This window comes from Canis lupus, chromosome 2 (assembly GCF_048164855.1).
Source record: "Canis lupus baileyi chromosome 2, mCanLup2.hap1, whole genome shotgun sequence".
Lineage (NCBI taxonomy): Eukaryota > Metazoa > Chordata > Mammalia > Carnivora > Canidae > Canis > Canis lupus.
This window is the reverse complement of record NC_132839.1, coordinates 3,021,508-3,041,940: the sequence shown is the minus strand read 5'-3', so window position 1 is coordinate 3,041,940 and position 20,433 is coordinate 3,021,508. Positions and strand designations below refer to the sequence as shown.

The following is a 20,433-nucleotide window of genomic DNA, read 5'->3' as shown; positions in this document are numbered from 1 at the left end:
TATTGATTTGAGGAGAATTCAGTGATCCATCACTTACATGTAATACCCATGTCCAACACAAGTGCCCTCCTAAACACCCATCACTTCTATTTTTTGGAACAGTTTGGGAAGAATAGGTATTACCTCTTCTTTAAATGTTTAGTAGAATTTCCCTGGGAAGCCATCTGGTCCTGGGCTTGTTTGTTCAGAGGTTTGTTTTTTTTCCACTAAATCATTTTTTTTTGCTGGTTATGGGTCTCTTCATATTTTCTATTTCTTCCTGTTTCAGCTTTGGTAGTTCATATGTTTCTAGGAATTTATCCATTTCTTTTGGATTACCCAATTAATTGGCATAAATTTTTCATAATACTCTCTTATAATTGTTTGTATTTCTGTGGTGGTGGTTGTGATCTCTTCTCTTACAGTAGTGATTTAATTTATTTGGGTCCTTTCTCTTTTCTTTTTGATAAGCCTGGCTAGGAGGTTATCAATTTTGTTAATTCTTTTAAAGAACCAGCTCCTAGTATCATTGATCTTTTCTGCTGCTCTTGTTTGTTCTGTATCATTTACTTCTGCTCTAATCTTTATTATTTCTCTCCCTCTACTGGCTTTAGGCTTTATTTGCTTTTGCTTTTCTAGCTCCTCTAGGTGTGAGGTTAGGTTGTGTTGAGTCATTTCTTGCTCCCTCACCGTGGAGCCCACCTGAGCCATCTGAGCTGCTCCCTGGGCGGCGCGCACTCCAGCCCTTTAGGGAGCTCGGCCCGCGGGGTGTGGCGTACTCTCCCCGGGCCCAGTTCCTCCATTAGTGCCCCTGGGAGCCTGAGGGCATCCCCGCCCCTCCTGGGATCCCGCCTGCTTCTTGGGGCAGCCTGTGCTTCTCTCCTGTGACCACTTTTGCTGCATCCCAAAGGTTCTGGACCATCGTGTTTTCATTTTCATTTGTTTCTGTGTATTTTTTTAGTTCTTCTTTAATTTCCTGGTTGACCCACTCATTTCTTTAATAGGTTCTTTAACCTCCATGTATTTGTGGTCTTCCCAAATGTTTTCTTGTGGCTGACAAGTACATGGCATTGCGGTCTGAAAATATGCACAGTATGATCTCAATCACTTTGTATTTGTGGAGGCCAGATTTGTGACCCAGTTTGTGATCTATTGTGGAGAATGTCCCATGTGCACTAGAGAAGAATGTGTACTCTGCTGCTTTTTTTGGGAGGGGGATGTTCTGTATCTATCTGTGAAGTCCATCTGGTCCCACGTGTCATTCAAAGCCATGGTTCCCTTGTAGATTTTCTGCATAGATGATCTGTCCATTGCAGGAAGTGGGATGTTAAGCTCCCCTGCTATTATCGTATTGTTATCGATGAGTTTGCTATCGATTTATATATTTGGGTGCTCCCACATTGGGGCACACATATTTACAATTGTTAGATCTTCTTGTTGGGTAGACCCCTTTACTATGATCATGCCCTTCCTCATCTTTGTGACAGTCTTTGGTTTAAAATCTAGTTTTTCTGATAGAAGGATGGCACCTTCAGCTTTCTTTTGATGTCCAATAGCCGGTTAAATGCTTCTCCATCCTTTCACTTTCAACCTGCAGGTGTCTTTAGGTCTAAAATGAGCCTCTTGCAAGCAGCATATAGACGGATCTTATTTTTTATCCGCTCTGATGCCCTCTGTCTTTTGATTGGAGCATTTACACTCAGAGTGATTACTGATAGAAATGAATTTAGTGCCATTGTATTATCTGTGAAGTCGGTGCCCTTTTGAGTCTTTGTTACTCTTGGTCTGTCTTTCCCACTCCAAGTCCCCTTTAATATTCTTTGCAGGGCTGGGTAGTTGCTATGAACTCCTTTAGTTTTTGTTTGTCTGGGAAACTCTATCTCTTCTTCTATTCTGAAGGACGGCCTTGATGGAGAAAGAATTCCTGGCTGCATAGTTTTCCCATTCCACAGGCGGAGGATACCACGCCACTCTCTCTGGCCTGCCAGGTCCCTGTGGAGAGATCTGCTACTAACCTTATTTGTCTTCCCTTGTAGATTAGGGATTTCTTTTCTGGCTGCTTTCAGGAACCTTTCCTTATCTCCATTTTTTGCCAATTTTACTAGGACAAAAGGTCTTGGTGTTGGCTTGCTTTTGTTGATCTTGAGGGGAGTTCTCTGTGCCTCCTGGATTTGGATGTCCATTTCCTTCCCCAGATTAGGGAAGCTGGCAGCTATAAACTGCTCAAATAACCCTGCTCCCTTTCCCCCCTCTCTTCTGCTGGCACGCCTATGATATGAATGTTATTATGGCTTCTGGAGTCACTGAGTTCCCTAAGTCTACGTTCGTGATCCAATAATTGTCTTTCCCTTTTCTTTTCAGCTTCATTGTTTTCCAGAATTTTATCTTCTATATCATGTATTTGTCCTTGTGCCCCTTCCATCCTTGTGATCTTTATATCCAGTCAGTTTTTCCTCTTGGTTATAGCATTTTTATATTTCAGCCTGACTAGTTTTGAGGACTTGTATCTCTGTGGTAAGAGGCTCCCTGGTGTCTTCTTTGTTCAAGCCCCGTTACTCTTCCTTATGATTGTTGTTTTAAATCCTGGTTCAGGCATATCACTTACATCTGTTTTGATTACATTCCTGGCTGTGACCTCTTCTTTTGGGATGAAATTCCTCCATCTTGGCATTTTGTCTTGGTCTCTGTCTCCTGTGTGTCAGGAAAGCCTATTATGGTTCTTGCTCCTAAGAGTAATGGCTACAGTAAGAAGAGGTCATATGCTGTCCAGGGCTTGGGGCTTCAGGAAGTGTCTCTGGTATGCTGTTCGCTCTGCTGCTGTTTTGGCTGCCCTTCCCCTCAGGTCAGTCCCTTACGGTTTCTCCTTGCCTGTGGGGGTGAGTGCTTGGACCTTTTCCACTGTGTGAGGAGTTTTTAACTAGGTGTGTTTTGGTCTGCTTGTTGAAAGAGGCTAGATCCTATTCCCCTGAAGCTGGAGCTTTTCAGCAGCCTGTGGTCAGTAGACTTGGGGCAGGCCTCCAAGGTGGGGGAGCGGGAGGGAGAGGAAGGGTATGTGCTGCTCTTCTGTGGGAGTGGCCCACTGCTGCTCTGTCTCCAGGCACTCTTGCCCTAGTGGAAAAGCTCTTGCCCTAGTGGAAAAGCACCTGTGGAGTACAGGAGGGGGAGCTTGGTTTAAGTGGCTCAAACCTCCACTCTGGATGTTGTACTTCACTGAGGTCGCCCTGTGCTGATGGGCAGTGCAAAAATAGATCATTTGTCCCCAGAGAGGGGAGTTTGGGCCTGCTGGTATTCAGGGAGCTCTCACAGAGGAGTGAACAGTCTCCGCTCATTTGTCCCAGGCATCCCTCAGATCTCTGCTTCACCCCGTCTGCGTCTGACCCATCTGCCCACCTGGCAGCACAGTGCTCCTGTGTTTTATCCAGGCAATTTGGCTGAGTCTCAAAACTCCAAATTTTAGGGACCCAGCATGGCATGAATCCACACGGATCCCCTGGGGAAGGGTCTCTCTGGGCTGTCACTGGTGCTGGTTTGTCCCCAAAGGGCAGTCCTATGGATGTGCAGGGGTTTGGAGTTTATGTTAAAATGCAAAAAAAAAAAAAAAAAAAAAAAAAAAGCTGGCGTCCAGTTTAGCTGCTCCTAGGGGCTGCCTCTGCCCTTACGCTGATAAGTGGGGGCAGCTCAATGTTGCCTGTTAACTGTTGTCCCCAGAGAGGCAGTGCCACTTCTCCAGATGCGCTCCAAGCAGGGGAACTCTGTCCCCATGCGACCCAGGGGATCAGACCACACTGTTTGCCCCAGAGCCTCCGCTCTCCTTCTCCAGGGGAGCACCCCTCCCCCCATCAGGCTCCACCCCAACACCAGCAGAGACTTCTAAAACTTAAGTCTTTGAGCGCTACTTCTTATAAAAACTTGGGATAATCAGCCCCTCTCCTTTTCGCAGGATGATCACAGATTTCTTAAGACACATTTAGAACCTGTTCAGTTTAACATGTCAAGGATGAAAGATGCGCGGTAATATTTACCCAAGAGAAACAACGAGCCATGACACAGTTCCTTGGACAGGGTTACGGTTTTGCAGGTTCCCAAGGTCGTCTAAGGACATGCAAGTGTGGAGCGAGCCTCCCACCACACAGGAGGTTTACTCCAGGAACGCAGGGCGTGCCCCTGCCTCGGGCCCCTCAAGTCCTGCATGAGTCAGTGTTGAAGCATCTACTGAACCTGTGAAATATGCTTTTATCTCAGGTAAACTAAAATAACCTGTGGAGTCACCCAACGAGCAAAACGTACCCCCAGAATTACATCCTTGTTTGGAAACTGAATGACTTGTGCCTTTATCTCACATTTTACTTCCTTATTTACTTACTTACTTTATTTATTGCAGAGGAAGTGGGCACCCCTACTCATTGGCTGGCTTTCTTTTTTCTAGTATATTCTATTTTCCTTATTGATGTTCATCATAGATTGATGATCCTCAAAAAACACTGTGGACACCACTTTTCACTGATTCCAAACTTGTTCCAATAAATTGTATACTTTTTTCCCCCCTCTTTGGGAAGCTTAAATTTTCCTTATTTGTCTACTGGAGCCCTCTGTTTAACTTCTTTCCTCAAAGACTCCCTCAGTTCTACTGCAATATTGAGACAGAATCGCCATGTAACACCATGTAAATTCAGGGCACACAACATGATGATTTCATGCAGGTATGTGTCACAAAATGGCTACCACAAAATTAGTTAATAACCAGCACTTTTTGTATGTGATGGGAACACTTACTCTCTGCTCGTATATATGCACAGCATTGCTGACTATGTTAACAGCATGACCAGGATATATATTCAATCTTCAGAACTTAAGTCATCTCATAATTGCAAGTTTGTACCCTATGATCAACATTTTCCCATTTCTCCCTCCCTCCCACCCCTGGCAAATACCAACCTACTCTCTGTTTTTATGAGTTCTGCTTTTTTTAGACTCCACGTATAAGTGGGAGGATATAGTATGTGTTGTTCTCTGTTGGGCTTATTTCATATTTCACTGAGCATCACGCCCTCCAGGTCAGCCTATGCTGTCACAAATGGCACCTGCCCCCCCCACCTTTACGGCTGCTAATATCCCACTGCGCGTCTGTACCACCTTTCCTTATTCATCCGTCAGTGGACACTTAGTGGCCGAGACATGGACACACTTCCACACCTTGGCTACTATAAACGGTGCTGCAGTCAATATGGGGGTGCAATATCTTTGGAAGATAACGATTTCTGTTTCCTTTGGATATATACCCCAAAGTAGAATTGCCGGATCACACTGCAGTTCTGCTTTTAATTCTTGAGGAACCTCCAACATTATTTTCCAAAGCAGCTGTACTCAATTTACATTCCCATCGAGAGTGCACAAGGATTCCCTTTTCTCCGCATTCTTGCCAACACCTATCCTTCGTCTTTTTCATAACAGACATTCTATAAATGTGAAGGAATCTCTTATTGTGGTTTTGCTCTGCATGTCCCTGATGATTAGTGATGCCGAGTACCTGTTTTTGTACCTAACGGCCATTTGTATGTTTTCTTTGGGAAAAAAGGTCTATTCAAGTTTTTTTGACCATTTTACAGTTGGATTTTTTCTTTTTTTGCTACTGAGTTGTATTAAGCTCCTTATACTTTTTGTATATTAACTCCTTATTACACATCGATGGTTTGGAAATATTTCCTCCCATTTTGTAGGTTACCTTTTCATGTTTTGATAGTTTCTTTTTCTGTGGAGAAGCTTTTTTGTTTGATGTACTCCCACCTGCTTATTTTTGTTTTTCTTCTCGTGTTTTTCACATCAGATGCAAAAAAAAAAAAAAAAAAAAAATGTTGCCAAGACCAATATCGAGGTGCTTTTTTTGTTTTCCCCTAGAAATTTTAATTTCAATTCTTATATTTAAGTCTTTAATCCATTTCAGGTTAATTTTTCCAAGTGGTATAAGAGGGGAATCTTATGATTTTGAAATCTTATGATTTCATTCTTTTGCATGTGAATACCCAATTTTCCCAGCACCAATTATGGAAGAGCCTATCTTTTTTTCCATTGAGTATTCTCGGCTGCCTTGTCAAATATTAGTTAACTGTATATGCATAGGTTTATTTCTGGGCTCTTGATGCTGTTCCATTAGTCTGTATTTCTGTTTTTATGCCAGCACTATACCACTTTGATCATTATACCTTTGTAATATAGTTTGAAATTGGGAAGCATAATGCCTCCAATTTTGCCCTCAGGATTGCTTTGCCTAATGGTCTTCTGCAAATTTCATACAAATTTTAGGATTTTCCCTATTTCTGTGAAAAATTTCTTTGAAATTTTGATAGGGATTACATTCAATCTGTAGATTGCTTTGGGCAGTATGGACATTTTAACAAATGTTAAAATCTTCCAATATAGAGGCACAGGATATTTCCCATTTACTTGGTCTTTCTCAGTTTCTTTCATCATTGCCTTAAAGTTGTCAGTGTACAGAACTTGAACCTCTTTGATTAAATTTATTCCTAAGTATTTTATTGGTTTAGATGCTTTTGTAAAAGGTTATTTTTTACAGTTAGTTCACTGTCAGTGTGATTTTGTATGTTGATTTTCTATCCTGCAACTTTACTGAATTCATTTATTAATTCTAATAGTTTTTCATGGATCTTTTTTGTTTTCCTATATATAAAATCAAGTCCTCTGCAAAACAGAGACAGTTTTAAGTACTTCCTTTCTGACTTTAATTTCATTTTCTTGCTTAAATGCTCTAACTAGGACTACTGGTAGTATGCTTTCACCATTGAGTACAACGTTAGCTGTGGGCTTGTCAGTTATGGCTTTATCCTGTTGTAGTATGTTTCTTCTATACCCAATTGGTTGAGCATTTTTATCATGAAAGATGAAAAATCTGAATTTTGTCAAATGCCTTCTCTGCATCTATTGAGATGATCATGATTTTTATCTTTTAATCTATTAATATGCTGTATCACATTTATTGACTTACATACGTTAAAATATCCTTGTATCCCTCCCACTTCATGATATTTGATCCTTTTGATGATGTGCTATTGAATTTGGTTTGCTGGTATGTTGTTGAAAATTTTTGCATCTATAGTTATCAGAGTAAATGGCCTGTACTTTTGTTTTCTTGTAGTAGCCTTATCTGGCTTTGGTATTAAGGTAATGCTGGCATCATAAAATCAGTTTAGGAGTGTTCCCTTATTTTTAGTTTTTTAGAAGACTTTAAGAAGGAGTAATGTTAATTCTTCTTTAAATGTTTGGTATAATTAACCAGTGAAGTTATTTGGTCTGAGATTTTCTTTGTTGAGAGATTTTTCTTTATTTTTTGATTCCTGATTCAGTCATCTTACTTGTTATTGTCTATTCAGATTTTCTATTTCTTCATGACTCATTCTTGGTAGATTTTACAGTTCAAAGAACTTACCCATTTCTTCTAGTTTATCCAGTTTGTTGGAATACTATTCATAGTATTTTTTATGATCCTTTGTATTTCTGTGGTATCTGTTATAGTACCATGTTCTTGAGTTTTCTCTTTTTTAGGGGGGAGGTCTAGATGAAGTTTTGTCATATTTTTATATTTTCAGAGCAAAAGATCTTAGTTTCATTAACCTTTTCCTAGTGTTTTCGGGTCTCTGTTATTTCATTTGTTTCTACTTTGATCTCTTATTTATTTCTGCTAACTTTATACTTCAAGGAATTAGATAAACAACAAAATAAGCCAAAAGTTAGGTCGAGATCCTTTTTTCTTTAGATGTTTATCACTATAAACTTCCCTCAGAACTGCTTTTGCTGCATACCATAAATTTTGTTATGTTCTGTTTCCATTTTCATTTGTTTCAAGATATTTTTTTGACTTCACATTTGATTTCTTCTATGCTCCACTGATTGTTCAGAAGTATGTTGTTTAATTTCCACATATTTCTGAATTTCCAGTTTTTCTTGTTACTGGTTTTTAGTTTTATATATCATTGTGATTGGAAAAACTACTTGGTATGATTCCAGTCCTCTTAAATTTCCTAAAGACATGTTTGTAGCCTAACATAGGATCTCTCCTGGAGAATGTTCCATGTGCACTTGAGAAGAATGTGTATTCTGCTGTTAAGTGGAATATTATGTAAATGTCTGTTAGGTCCATTTGGTCTAAAGTATAATTTAAGTACAATGTTCCTTTTTATTTTTTCTGTCTGTTCTATACATTGTTTAAAGTGGAGTATTAAAGTCTCCTACTATTTTTGTACTGTCCATTTCTCCCTTCAGATCTGTTAGTATTTGCTTAATATATTTTGGTACTCCGATGTTGGGTGCATATAAATTTACAACTGCTATATCCTCTTGATGATTTGACCCATTTTTCATTACATTATGACCTTCTTTGTCTCTTGTTATAGTTTTTGACCTACTCTATTTTGTCCAATGTAAGTATAGCTGAGCTTCTTTTTCTAACTTCATTTGCATGGTCTATCTTTTCCATCCCTTTAACTCTGTGTGTGTCTTTAGAATTGAAGTGAGTCTCTTGTAGGCAGCATATAGTAGGTCTTGTTTTTGTTTTTTTTTTTTTTTTATCCATTCATCACTCAATAGCTTTTTATTGGAAAATTTAGTACATTTACATTTAAAGCAATTATTGATAGGTAAGGATGAATTAATAATGCCATCTTATTGTTTCTTCCACTTTTGCTGTCTTCCTTTGTGAACTGACATTCTTCCATTTTGATAAGCTTTAATTTCACTTTTCTTTACCTTTTGTGTATGTTTGCTTTGTAGTTACCATGAGGCTTATATAAAACATCTTACTAAAAAATACATCTTAAAAAAAATAAAAAATAAAAAAAATAAAATAAATAAAAAAAATACATCTTATTGATATAATAGTCTATTTTAAGCTACTAACAACTCTGATCACATACAAAATTAGATCTTAAGTAGAACTGTCCTTTAATAGTTCAGCAGCATTTTTCTCAATTCCGTTTCAATTCAGTAACCTTAGGATCCCTGGCACAGTCAAGAAATGAAAAGTTTCAAGTCTTTAGAGATACATTCAGGTATAACTTTCACACTCAGAACCTATTCAGATTTAATTTTTCATATACCTTTTTAAAAAGAAATTTTTAAAAAATGATTTTCTGGGCACATGAACGGAAGATTTTTATCTCAAATAAATAATGTTGGTTTTCCATTTGGGAAAGGTGATTGGTTCAAGTAGTAAATCACAACTAGGTATTCTTTGAACATTATTTTTATTTTCTTTCACCACAATTAGCTTGCCCAAATCACAGAGCCTCAAGATTACAGCTTCCTACAAAGGGCAAGATTTAAAGCATATTTACAAGAAAATTATCCAAAATAGGTAGTAAAAGCAGACTAGTAAAGAAAAAAAATTGTTCTCAACTTAACCATTACTATTATCATTACTTAATCCTCCATTTAAAAAAAATCTGAAATCTATTTAGTTGCTACTGTTTTGTAGTTCCTGCATTTTAGACCATTCTATAAATACTGTCTTCTCAGTGAGAGTTAAAAAATTGTTCTACTCTCCCCCTTCAGCCTGGGCAGTGATTCCATTTCTGCTGGGCATGAAGAATTGCCAGTGAGGAGAAGCTCCAGGGTCATTGGGCTTTTGCCACTCCCAAAGATCCCATCCGAGGGGCTCTGTCTCAGACATCAGCTTCTAAAGTTTCAGTCTCACTTTCCTTTGCCAGTCAGACTATTGATCTGTTGGTTTCCATATACAGTGTCTGCTGGAAAGTTTCAGGTGTCATTTTCACATTAACTAGAGCAACTATGGAACTCAAAGTCAAGGCTCTTTGAATTTTAATATCTTTTAAGTCTAGTAAGTCAAAATTTCCAATAAATATGTTCCACTGAAATAATTCTTGCATTTCCAGATCCAAAATTCAGTGCGGAGCCAGGGATGGTCCTCTGCCCCCTTAGCATTGCAGCTTCATTTTCTACTTTAGTTTCTCTACAATCCCCTAAATCAATTTAGCCATTAAAGTCTGGGGTCATCTCATTATGTTCATGTCAGACATGTGTGATCATCACAACAGGATTGTGATGTGATTAACTGAAAGATGCCAAAATATGTGGTAAAATGATGTTAATGTTTAAAGATGTTAATTTTTTAAAGGGCACTTTATAGAAACTTATGTCAATGGTTTCACAAAGCAGGGGAAAAACTATAATCAGCTCCTGGGCAGAGATATGGCTCTAGGAATACCCCTGAAACAAATCTAGAAAGATGAGTAGGAGTTAGTATAGTGTTAGTGAAAATAAGGGTGCATATAATTTAACTGAGTACATGTTAGTCCCTGAGGGAACAGATTGCATGGAGAACAAGGGATAACTTCAGGTTTGAATGTGTTGAGTTTAAGTGTCTTTTTTACACCATTTGGAGCAGGTTGCTCTCTAGACCTGCTCTATCACTGTCATCCCGGAAACACCCTTGCCACTGTTCTCTGTTAGGGTCATTGTTTCCTAAACCCACTGTGTTCCTTTTCCTTGATTTTTTTTTTTTTTTTTTTTTGCCTCATTTGGGGGATATTCTCAAGAAGCTTCCAAAGACATGGTGAATAGAAAGTAAACTATTTGAAAATATTTTACCCTCACATTTAATAAGCTGAGGCAGGAAAATATTCAGGTGTCATTTGTTATCTGGACTTTATCCAAATTGAATAACAGAATAGATTCAGCTAAATTTTTATATGAATTATTGTTACCTATTTTCCAAACATTATGAGCCAAATATATCCAGTACCAAGGGATGTTTATGATTCTACATTGGATTACTCCATTGTCTTCTTGTTTCTGATGCTGATTTTGTGGCATCTGATGCCATCTTGATTCCCGGGCATTGGTAGTAGCTTGTTTAGTCTCTTTGGGGCTATATTATATACTTACTGCTAACTCTGTCAAGATGAACACTAAAATTTCAATTAAGAAACAAAGCTTTTTTTCTTGTTTATATAAAGTCTGATATGTTTCATTAGAAGCTCTTCTCCATCTAGTGACCCATAAATCCAAGTTCTTTCCATCTAGTAATGCCACCATATCAACATGTGGCTTTGAAGTTCTCTTTGACAAAGGAAGAAAGACTTGAAGGAAAGATACTAGGTCCTAATTGCTTTGGCACAGAAATGCCATATAATTTCAGCTCATAGTATTTTGGTAAAATATACATGATTCTAAACCAGTTTCTAAAGCTTGACCTATTTTTTTAAAAATATTTTTATTTACTCATGAGAGACACACACACAGAGGCAGAGAAACAGGCAGAGAGAGAAGCAGGCTCCACCCAGGGAGCTCAATGTGGGACTCGACCCCAGGACCCTGGGATCATGAACTGAGCCAAAGGCAGATGCTTAACTGCTAAGCCACCCATGTGTCCCTAAACTTTGACCTATTAACATTTAGATATTGCTTTGTTATGGGGGCTGTCCTGTGCATTGTAGGATATGTGGCAACATCTCTGGTTTCCACATGAATGACAATAACACCCTCCAGTTATTAATGTTGGCAGGGTTCCCTGGGAGGCAAAATTACTCTTGACTGAGAACTACTACTCTAACTGCAAGGAAGTCTTCTAGAAAAACAAAAACACATAAAACATCTTATGATTGCTAATACTTTCTGTCACAGGAAGTTTTAAGCTTCTTTTTTTCCACAGTTTTTCAGTTTTCACAATGAAGTGTGCAATAGGCAGATCTCCAAAATGACCTCAGTAATCCCCATCTTATTCTACTCATGCCCTGGGTAATTCTCCTAGAGTATATATGGGCTAGCCCAATGACTTGCTTCTAGTCAATACAATATAAAGAATGTAATGGGATTTCACTTCCATGATTAGGTGTGACTTCAGTCTTATTAGCAAACTCTTTCTTTTGCCTTTTTGGCATTTATGAATTGGTAAATCAAGTTGCCATACTGAAGAGTCCTACAAGGCAAGTAACAAAGATGGTCTATGGCTAAGAGCAAGCTGTTTAGATTCTCAGTCTAACAACCCACGAGGAACTAAATCCTGCCAATAATTTGTGAGTGATCTTGAAAGTGGAGTCTTCCCAGGTTTGCCTTCGGAGGAGACCCTAATCTTGGCCAACACCTTGATTACAGCCTTGTGAGAGACCTTCCAAAAAGTGAACCCAGATAAATTATGTCTGATTCCTGACTCAAACTGTGAGATAATAAATATGAGTTTTTAGTTGCTACATATTGTAGTCATTTATTACATACAATGGATAATACAAAGTGCCTTACAATAGGTCTTAAAAAAAATTTTTGAGCACTATTTGGACACCTTAAATGTCACTATGGACACGTCATTGATAAATAATTTCCGATGCTGTTTGTTTTCTTTTTCCTCTGGAATTCATTTTATTCTAATGTTAGACCTCAGGAACTGTGCTCTCATTTCTTATCTTTTGTGTTCCTCTTTTCCTCCTCTTTTACTTTCTGAGAGATCTCTTCAACTTTATCATCCAAACCGTCTGAATTTTTAGCTTCCACTATTATGTTTTTAATTTCTAAGAATTCTTTCTCTCTTATACTATTCTTTTTATCGCCTCCTTTTTTTTTCATGGATGAGAAAATTTTCATTTATTTCTCAGAAGATAATTAGAGATTTTTAAATTTTCTTCTGTCCTTATGCATGGTTTCAGTTTTCTGAATGACTTTTACATTTTATTTGGGACCCTGCCTCTTATATTGGGAGTATTTTTACAAATAATTGGTGAATTTTATATCTCTATTCACATTTTAACAGCTTTATTGAGGTATAACTAGCACACAATAAGTTGTGCATGCTTAAGATAATATGTATAATTTCATACATTTTGATACTACATATATACCCATGGAAACGTCATCATGTTCAGGAAAATAAACATAACCATTATTTTGCAAGTTTTCCTCATGCTCCATTTCTCAATTATTTATGTTTGAAAGCAAAATAGTTAGAAGGCAATGGGAAGCTCTGGGTGGGTTGTTGGAGCTTATTGAATAATGGCTCTCATCATGGTGTGATTAGGGAGTATATTAGTTACATATTACTGCATAAAAATTACCCCTAAATTAGCAGTTTTCATACATCTTTAGAAGCAGGAAGTTAATCATCTCATAGTTTCTCTGGGTCAGTAATTTGGATATGGCCTTAGGTTCAGTGTCTCTCACGGGGCTGAAATCAAGTACTAGCAGAGGTTGCAGGCATCTCACAGTTCCTTGGAGGAGACTTCACTTTTCAAACTTCTTCATATGACTCTTGGCAAGTCTTATCCCTTGCTGGTTATTGATAAGAGACATCAGTTTCTTACCACTTATGCCTCTCTTTGGGGCAACGTGGCAGTTGATTTCTCTCAGAGTGAGTGGGTGGGAGTCCCTCAGACAGAAACCTCTGACTTTTTGTATCCTAGTCTTAGAAGTGGCTTCTCCATTCAGCCACAGTCTAGTCATTGGAAGCGGAAACCTAAATCCAGCCCATACTCAGGGGGAAGGATTACACTGGGGCACGAATATCAAGAAGCATGGATCGATGGAGGACATTATAGGGGCTGCCTAGCACAGGAGCAAAGCCATTTTCTTGAAGAACCCAGAAATAGGATTTTTAGGCCTTTTCTTGCATGTGAGACAGAAACATGAGACTGTCTGCTATGTGGGGCATATCATTCTGGTCCCCAAGAAGAAGAGAGAAGGGAAGAAAGTGGAAGTGATAGAGATGGAAACTAGGGGCTCTGAACCTGACTCTTCTGTATGAAGATTTTGCCTTCATTTGGCACAACATCCTTGTAGTCTTTGAAGGCTTTTGAGCAGTAAAACAGTCTGATCAGAATTGTGTTTCAAAATGATTACTCTGACAGTTGTGCAGATTGAACAAGAAATACTTAAAGATGTGGGACCACTTCAGGGGTTATTAAAACAGAATGGAGGCAGAGTATGAAAGATTGGAAGAGTTGTCTTACCTGAGGAGCAATTAATTGCCATAGCAACTCTATACATATGGGGTGGGCAGATGGGGACCTGTAAGAGACCGTGTTTTTTTTCCTCTTTCCTGCTTCTGAAGGACTCAACTGTTGCTAGAGAACATAATAATATAGGACTCTAGGCTTGAAGCTAAACAACTGAGAATGCCTAAATATTAATAATCCACCAGCATTTTATTCTACAAGTTCTCAACTATTATTTGACACACTACCATGTTTCCATAACTATGAGATATACTACAACTATTTTGTTATTAATAATAGCTAAGGAAAAAATTCTGGAAATTATTCCTATTTTAAAAATACACTATGCTAGGTTTGCAGCATCCCCATAGTGATACTCTTACTCTTGTCCTTTGTATTGTATCTTTGGGAATTGATCAATGGAGCAGGCTAAAACAATAGGGTATAACCCAGAATCTTTACTTACTGTGTGGCAATCTTTAGTAATAGAGGAATCATGGGAACTGTATTTCAAAATGGAAGTGAGAACCCACTAGCAGCCTTCATACAGAAATAGGGAGAAATGCTTACAGGAAAGCAGGTAGTCCTTGCTCTATAACTGCTCACAATATCTTTACCAACCAATAATATAGGTACCAATTTTTACAGCACCTAAAGGGTTACTTTTCTCCTTCCCATATCCCCGATATATACAGTTAGCTTCTGCAGGCCATAAAAGTTAAATATTTAACAAAATTTAAAATTTTTCTTCTGTTTCTCTTTTGAGAAGGTAGGAAAGAGAAGCAGGGAGAGATGGAGGGGAATGGAGAAAAAGAATCCCCCAAGCAGGTTCCATGCCCAGCGCAGAGCCTGATGCAGGGCTGGATCTCACAACCCTGAGCTCATGACCTGAGCCAAAATCAAGAGTTGGACATTAACTACTGAGCCACCCAGGCGCCCCAAGTAGAAGAAAGTTGATGGGCAGATATCCTAGAAAGGCTAGTTTAACTGAAATTCTACTGAGGGTTAGAAGAATCTTGCAGAGATAGGAAGGGCCCTGTTTTCCAAAAAGAGAATAATAGTATGAAATACAGGTAGAATGGATAAAAAAAAAAAAACAAAAAACAAAAACCTCTCACATTCCAGCGTAGCCACATTAGATAAAAGCCGACTGAAACTGGGAACCATGCTATCCAGCTACTGATCTACCTTGGGGTATCCACTAGCATGCAAACATATGGTAAATCCTGTCTGTTGGCAAACACCAGTCCCATACAGACCTCTCCTCATTAAATGGCAAGTAGAAGAAAACTTCCAAAGCAACCTCTAACTTAGAGAAAGCCAAGAAGGATGGACCTCGTCACATGTATCTACAAGAAAATAAACTTTTAAAAAATTATCGACAGCAGGAATCTGAAAGTAGGTACAGAAAACAACTTGGCACTCAATAGGATATAAAATATATCTATGAAATAGGAACTAAAAGTCATAAGAATAGAAAACAAAGGATGATATGAAAAGATAAAAATGCCATGGTAAAAGACCAAGACATAAGAAAGCATTTTAAGAAAACAGAAAAGACATTATGAAAAATAAAGCAGTGTTAAGGATCACCAATTCAAGATTTCCGGAGATAGCGAAAATATAAAGTTCAAGTAAAGAGAGAACTAAAATGGAATAACTGTTACATAACTTCCCAAGAATTATCAAGTTTTTAAAACCTGGAAAATTTGAAATAGAAGCAGTATTCAAAAAAAAAAAAAAAAAGAAGTATTCAAAGATATGGCCACAGAAAACTTACGAGCTAAAGCAGACCCACGTATGTGTATTTAAATGACTTTCTAAGCCAGTCCCAAAACCAGTGAATAGGGACCCAAGAAAAACACTAACTATAAGGATAAAAGCAAAATCCTACAAATACTAAGAGCATTCACGCTGCAAGATAAAATGATCAAATGATGATTTTTGTTCCCAAGAATTTTTAGGTTTCCAAGTACTTAAGTTCTCCACAAAAAATGTTATATTGTTTTTAATTTATTCTAAAATGTTCTCTAATTGCATTTTTATTTTATTTTTTTTCTAATTGCATTTTTAAATGTTAATTCCGGTATACTTAACATACGGAGTCAAGGTAGTTTCAGGTGCTCAGTACCTGAAAGTTCAAGGATTCTTGTTATGAAAGTCCACTCTTAATCCTCTCGACCTGTTCCGTCCATCCCCCACCAATCTGAGGATAATGCGGGCCTCACAGAACGAATTTGGAAGTTTCTCTCATCTATTTTTTTTTTTTTTAGAATAATATGAGAAGAGTATGTATTAACTCTTCTGTAAACGTTTGGCAGAATTTACCTGTGGAGCCGTCTGGTCCTGGGCTTTGGGGTATGGGGAGTGTTTTGGTGGCTGATTTCAGTTCATTGCTGGTAATCAGTCTCTTTAAATTTTCTATTTCTTCTTAATTCAGTTTTGAGAGTTTACATGCTTCTAGGAGTTTATCCACTTCTTCTAGGTTGTCCAGTTTGTTGGATAATAGTTTTTCAGGATAGTCTCTTATAATCCTTTGTAATTCTGTGGTGTCCGTTGGTATTTCTTTTTCTTTCTTTTTTTCTTTCTTTTTTTTTTTTTTAGATTTTATTTATTTACAAGACACAGAGAGGCAGAGACACAGGCCGAGGGAGAAGCAGGCTCCATGCAGGGAGCCCAACGTGGGATTAGATCCCAGGTCTCCAGGGTCGCACCCTGGGCTGAAGGCGGTGCTAAACCACTGGGCCACCCGGGTGTCCCTCTCCTTTTTTATTTCTGATTTTGTTTGAATGTCCCTCTCTCTCTGTTTTAATGAACTTTTGAGTCTGGCTAAAGGTTTATCAATTTTGCTGATTTTTTTTTTTTCAAAGAACCAGCTCCTGGGTTAATTGATCTATTGTATTCTTAGTTTCATTTTGTTTATTTCTGACTTACAAAAAAAAAAAAAAAAAAGGTAAGTAGGCTCCACGCTGGACTCAATGCAGGGCTTGAACTTACAACCCTGAGATCAAGAGTTGGATGCAAAACCAGCTGAGTGCCCCTCTGCTTTACTCTTTATTATTTCCTATCTTCTACTGGTTTTGAGTTTTGTTTGTTCTTTCTCTGGCTCCTGGAGGTATCAGGTTAGGCTATTTCACATTTGCCTTGCTTCTTGAGGTAGGCCTGTAATGCTATGGAATTTACGTTAGCACAGCTGTTGCTGCGTCCCAAAGATTTTGGACCTGGAGTGTTTTCATGTTCATTTGTCTCCATGTATTTTGGGACTTCTTTGACTTCCTGGTTATTTCATTCATCATGTTAGTAGCATATTATCTGATCTCCATGTATTTGTGCTCTTCCTAGATTTTTTTTCTTGTGGGTGATTTCTAGTTTCTCTTGCGCCCTGCAGTGCAGTATCCCCTGCTCGCCAGGACCTGGCACTTCAGAGTGTCTGTGTGTGCTGCTTGCACCCTGCTGTCGTGCCTCCGGTCCTCTTGTCTATGATGGCTCGCTTTGCGGGTGCTGGGCAGGGTTCATTCCCTGGGGTGTCGGGGTGGGGGGATGCCGCCTTGGCCTTGATCTGGGCTCTGGGGGGTCTGCCAGAGGTACAGCCCCACTGAGCTGCAGGGGAGGGTGGGAGTGGGGGGCGTGGGGCGCGCAGGGCCAGGAGCTCTGTGCGGGAGGAGGGCACCTGCCGTCGGGCCCAAGGCAGGACAGCTCGGAGGCTGCGGATGGCAGTACGGTGCTCGCGGGGCCCGGGGTGTTGGCAACGTTTGGTGAGGTCTGGTGTGGCAGGCGACCTGGAGCTGCAGCCTGGCTGGAAGGGCCCCGTCTGAACCGAGAGGTGTGGCCTGAGCAGGCCCCCCAGGTGTCTCTGTCCTCGGCGGGGATGCAGGAGAGCGTGGCAGCTGCCAACCCCTTGCAGCTGGAAGGGTCTCCCAGTGGTCCTGCCCCGCCAGCCCCCTGCGGACATCAGTGAACAGACCCCCTTGCCACATACCTGGTGAGGCTCAAAGTGCCACTTCTGCGCTGCGCTGTGTGTCCCTCGGGCTGTTGGGCCGTCCTCTCGCCCTCGGAGCTCCCCACCAAGGCTGCTGACTTTAGGATGTTAGGTTTTAAGGCCTTGCTGGCCGTCAGAAGTCTTGGAACTGGGCCCCCATGGTTTTCACAGCTGCATGTGGTGAGGCCTGGCTTCCCGTGCAGGCCTCGGCCCTCCTGAGGCCTGGCCCTTCTGCATCCCATCCCTTCCGTGGCCCGGCCCTTCTGCGGCCTGGCCCTCTGCATCCCGTCCCTCTGCGTCCTGTCCCTTCTGTGGCCCAGCCCTTCTGCGGCCTGGCCCTCTGCATCCTGTGCCTTCAGCGGCCTGTCCCTTCTGCGGCCCGTCCCTCTGCGTCCTGGCCCTTCTGTGTCCCGTCCCTCTGTGACCCATCCATTCTGTGGCCTGTCCTTGCTGTGGCCTGGCCCTCTGCATCCTGTCCCTTCTGCAGCCTGTCCCTCTGCGACCCCTCCCTCTGCATCCTGGCCCTTCTGCGACCCGTCTCTCTGCGGCTCGTCCCTTCTGTGGCCCATCCCTTCTGCGGCCCATCTCTCTGCATCCTGTCCCTTCTGCGACCCGCCCTCTGCGACCCGGCCCTTCTGCATCCTGTCCGTTCCGCTGCCCTCTGGCCCCTACGGGCTCGTCTCCACTGAGCTGTCCAGAGTCTGTTCGCAGCTGGGGCCGTGCCCCGGGGGTGCACACTGCTGGCGGGGGCCTTCATCTCACTGTATCCGTGGAAGGAGATGAACTTCGGGAGGTCCTGCTACTCTTCCATCTTTTTCCAGGAATCCAACGTTGAGATTTCTAAAAATTGAGTGGCTTGTTTTCAGTAGAGTAATTAAGAAATCTTGCACAAACCACAAAAGGTTTTCTTCATTTTTTTCTGGCAGAAATTTTATGATTTTAAATGTGTAAATTTGTTTAACAAACAAATTAGATCCAATTTGAGTTAATTTTCTATATCATACAAGGGTATTTGTCCTTTTTTTGTTTTGTTTTTGGACATGGAGCTCCAGTCATCCCAGCACCATTTAGAGACTGTCCCTTATCCATGGTCACTACATTTGCACCTTGGTCAAAATACAAACGTGCAAATGTGTATGTCTCTTTGTGCACGTCTATTTCTAGATTCTTCTTCTGTTGATCCGTGTGTCTGTCTTGATGCCCATACCACACTCTCTTGCTGTAGTTTTATAACAAGTATAATATTCTTATTTTTTCAAAATGTCTTTTTAAATTCTAGTTGTTTTCTTTTTTCACCATATAAGTTTCATGATCAATTTTATGAGCCATGGCTACAAAAACACTTTTGAGATACTGATTGGGATTTCACTGAAGCTCTGGATCAGTTTCAAGAATATCCACATCTTCACAATATTGATTTCACCAATTCATGAATGCCATCTCTCTCTCCTCTGTAGATCTTTTTTGTAACTTTCTGCATGTTATATCTAATTATTGCATGGTTTGGTTTTGCTGCTATTGTAAAACATTTTTATTGTGGTTTCTAATTATTAATGACTAGTGTATAAAATTATAGATTTTGTATATTGGCCTTTTATTGTGTAATGTTGCTAAACCCAGTATCCTGGTGACTCTTGTAGATTTCATAGGATTTCAGCAGATAATTTTATCAGCTGTGAGTAGTTTTAAGTGTGCCTTTTCCTTTCTCCATTATATAGAATGTAACTATAGGTTTTCATAGAGTTCCTTTATTAGATTGAGGAAGTTCTACTTCTTGTTTTAAAAGAGCTTTTATTTTGAAGAAATATTTTTGTTAAATGTTTTTCTTCATTTATTTTTTTCCTTCTTCAGTCTAGAAATAACAGTTTTTATAAAGATTGATAATTTTCACTGTTCAAATGTCATTCCTGGAATAAAACCCACTGACTCATAATTTTTTTTATGTATTGCTGAATTTGATTTGCTATCATTTTGTTAAAAATTTTACATCTATGTTTGTGAAAGAGAGTCATCACTGATTTTTTTTTCTTGTAACACTTTTTTCCTAGTTTTAATATCAGGACATTTGCTAGCCTCATAATATGAATGAGGAAATGTTACTTAGATGAAGAGCTTTTGTAGAGTAGATATGATTTCTTCCTTAAAAGTTTAGGAGAATTAATGAATCCATTGGGCTCAGTATTTTCTTTCTTGGAGGATTTTAACTATGATTCAGTTCCTTTATATTCGTCACATTAAACCCATTTCTTCTTGAATGAACTTTGATAGTTTTTTGGCTTTCAAGTAATTTGCCTATTGCATCTAAGCCGTTCGATTTATGAGCATTAGTTTTTAATATTACATTATTATCCTTTTAATGTCTGTAAGATCTGTAATGATGTTTCCTTTTTTAAATTTGATATTGATAATTTGTAACTTCCATTTTCATTTTGTTTTTTACGGTAATCCTGGCTAGAGGTTTATCATTCTTTAAAAATATTTTACTTATTTATTTGAGAGAGCACACAGAGGGAGAAGGAGAAGCAG

At 39.4% G+C, this 20,433-nt stretch overlaps 1 protein-coding gene and 1 long non-coding RNA gene across 18 annotated transcripts in view; one reads left to right on the top strand and one right to left on the bottom strand.

The window, feature by feature from the left end:
- The window catches only part of TMEM232 (transmembrane protein 232), a 248,986-nt gene that overhangs the window by 43,333 nt on the left and 185,220 nt on the right, over window positions 1-20,433 (bottom strand). Inside the window, exon 16 of one of the 16 annotated variants that reach the window (XM_072788148.1) lies at window positions 18,539-18,747. The exons of the other annotated variants lie outside the window; for them this stretch is intronic. Coding sequence (XP_072644249.1) covers window positions 18,666-18,747 — 82 coding nt within the window. The 3' untranslated portion in view covers window positions 18,539-18,665. Of the gene's footprint in view, window positions 1-18,538; window positions 18,748-20,433 lie in introns of those variants that run through there. 16 annotated transcript variants of the gene reach the window in all.
- LOC140611412 (uncharacterized) overlaps window positions 1-20,433 on the top strand; it is an 86,279-nt gene that overhangs the window by 28,984 nt on the left and 36,862 nt on the right. The gene's annotated exons all lie outside the window — the stretch shown is intronic.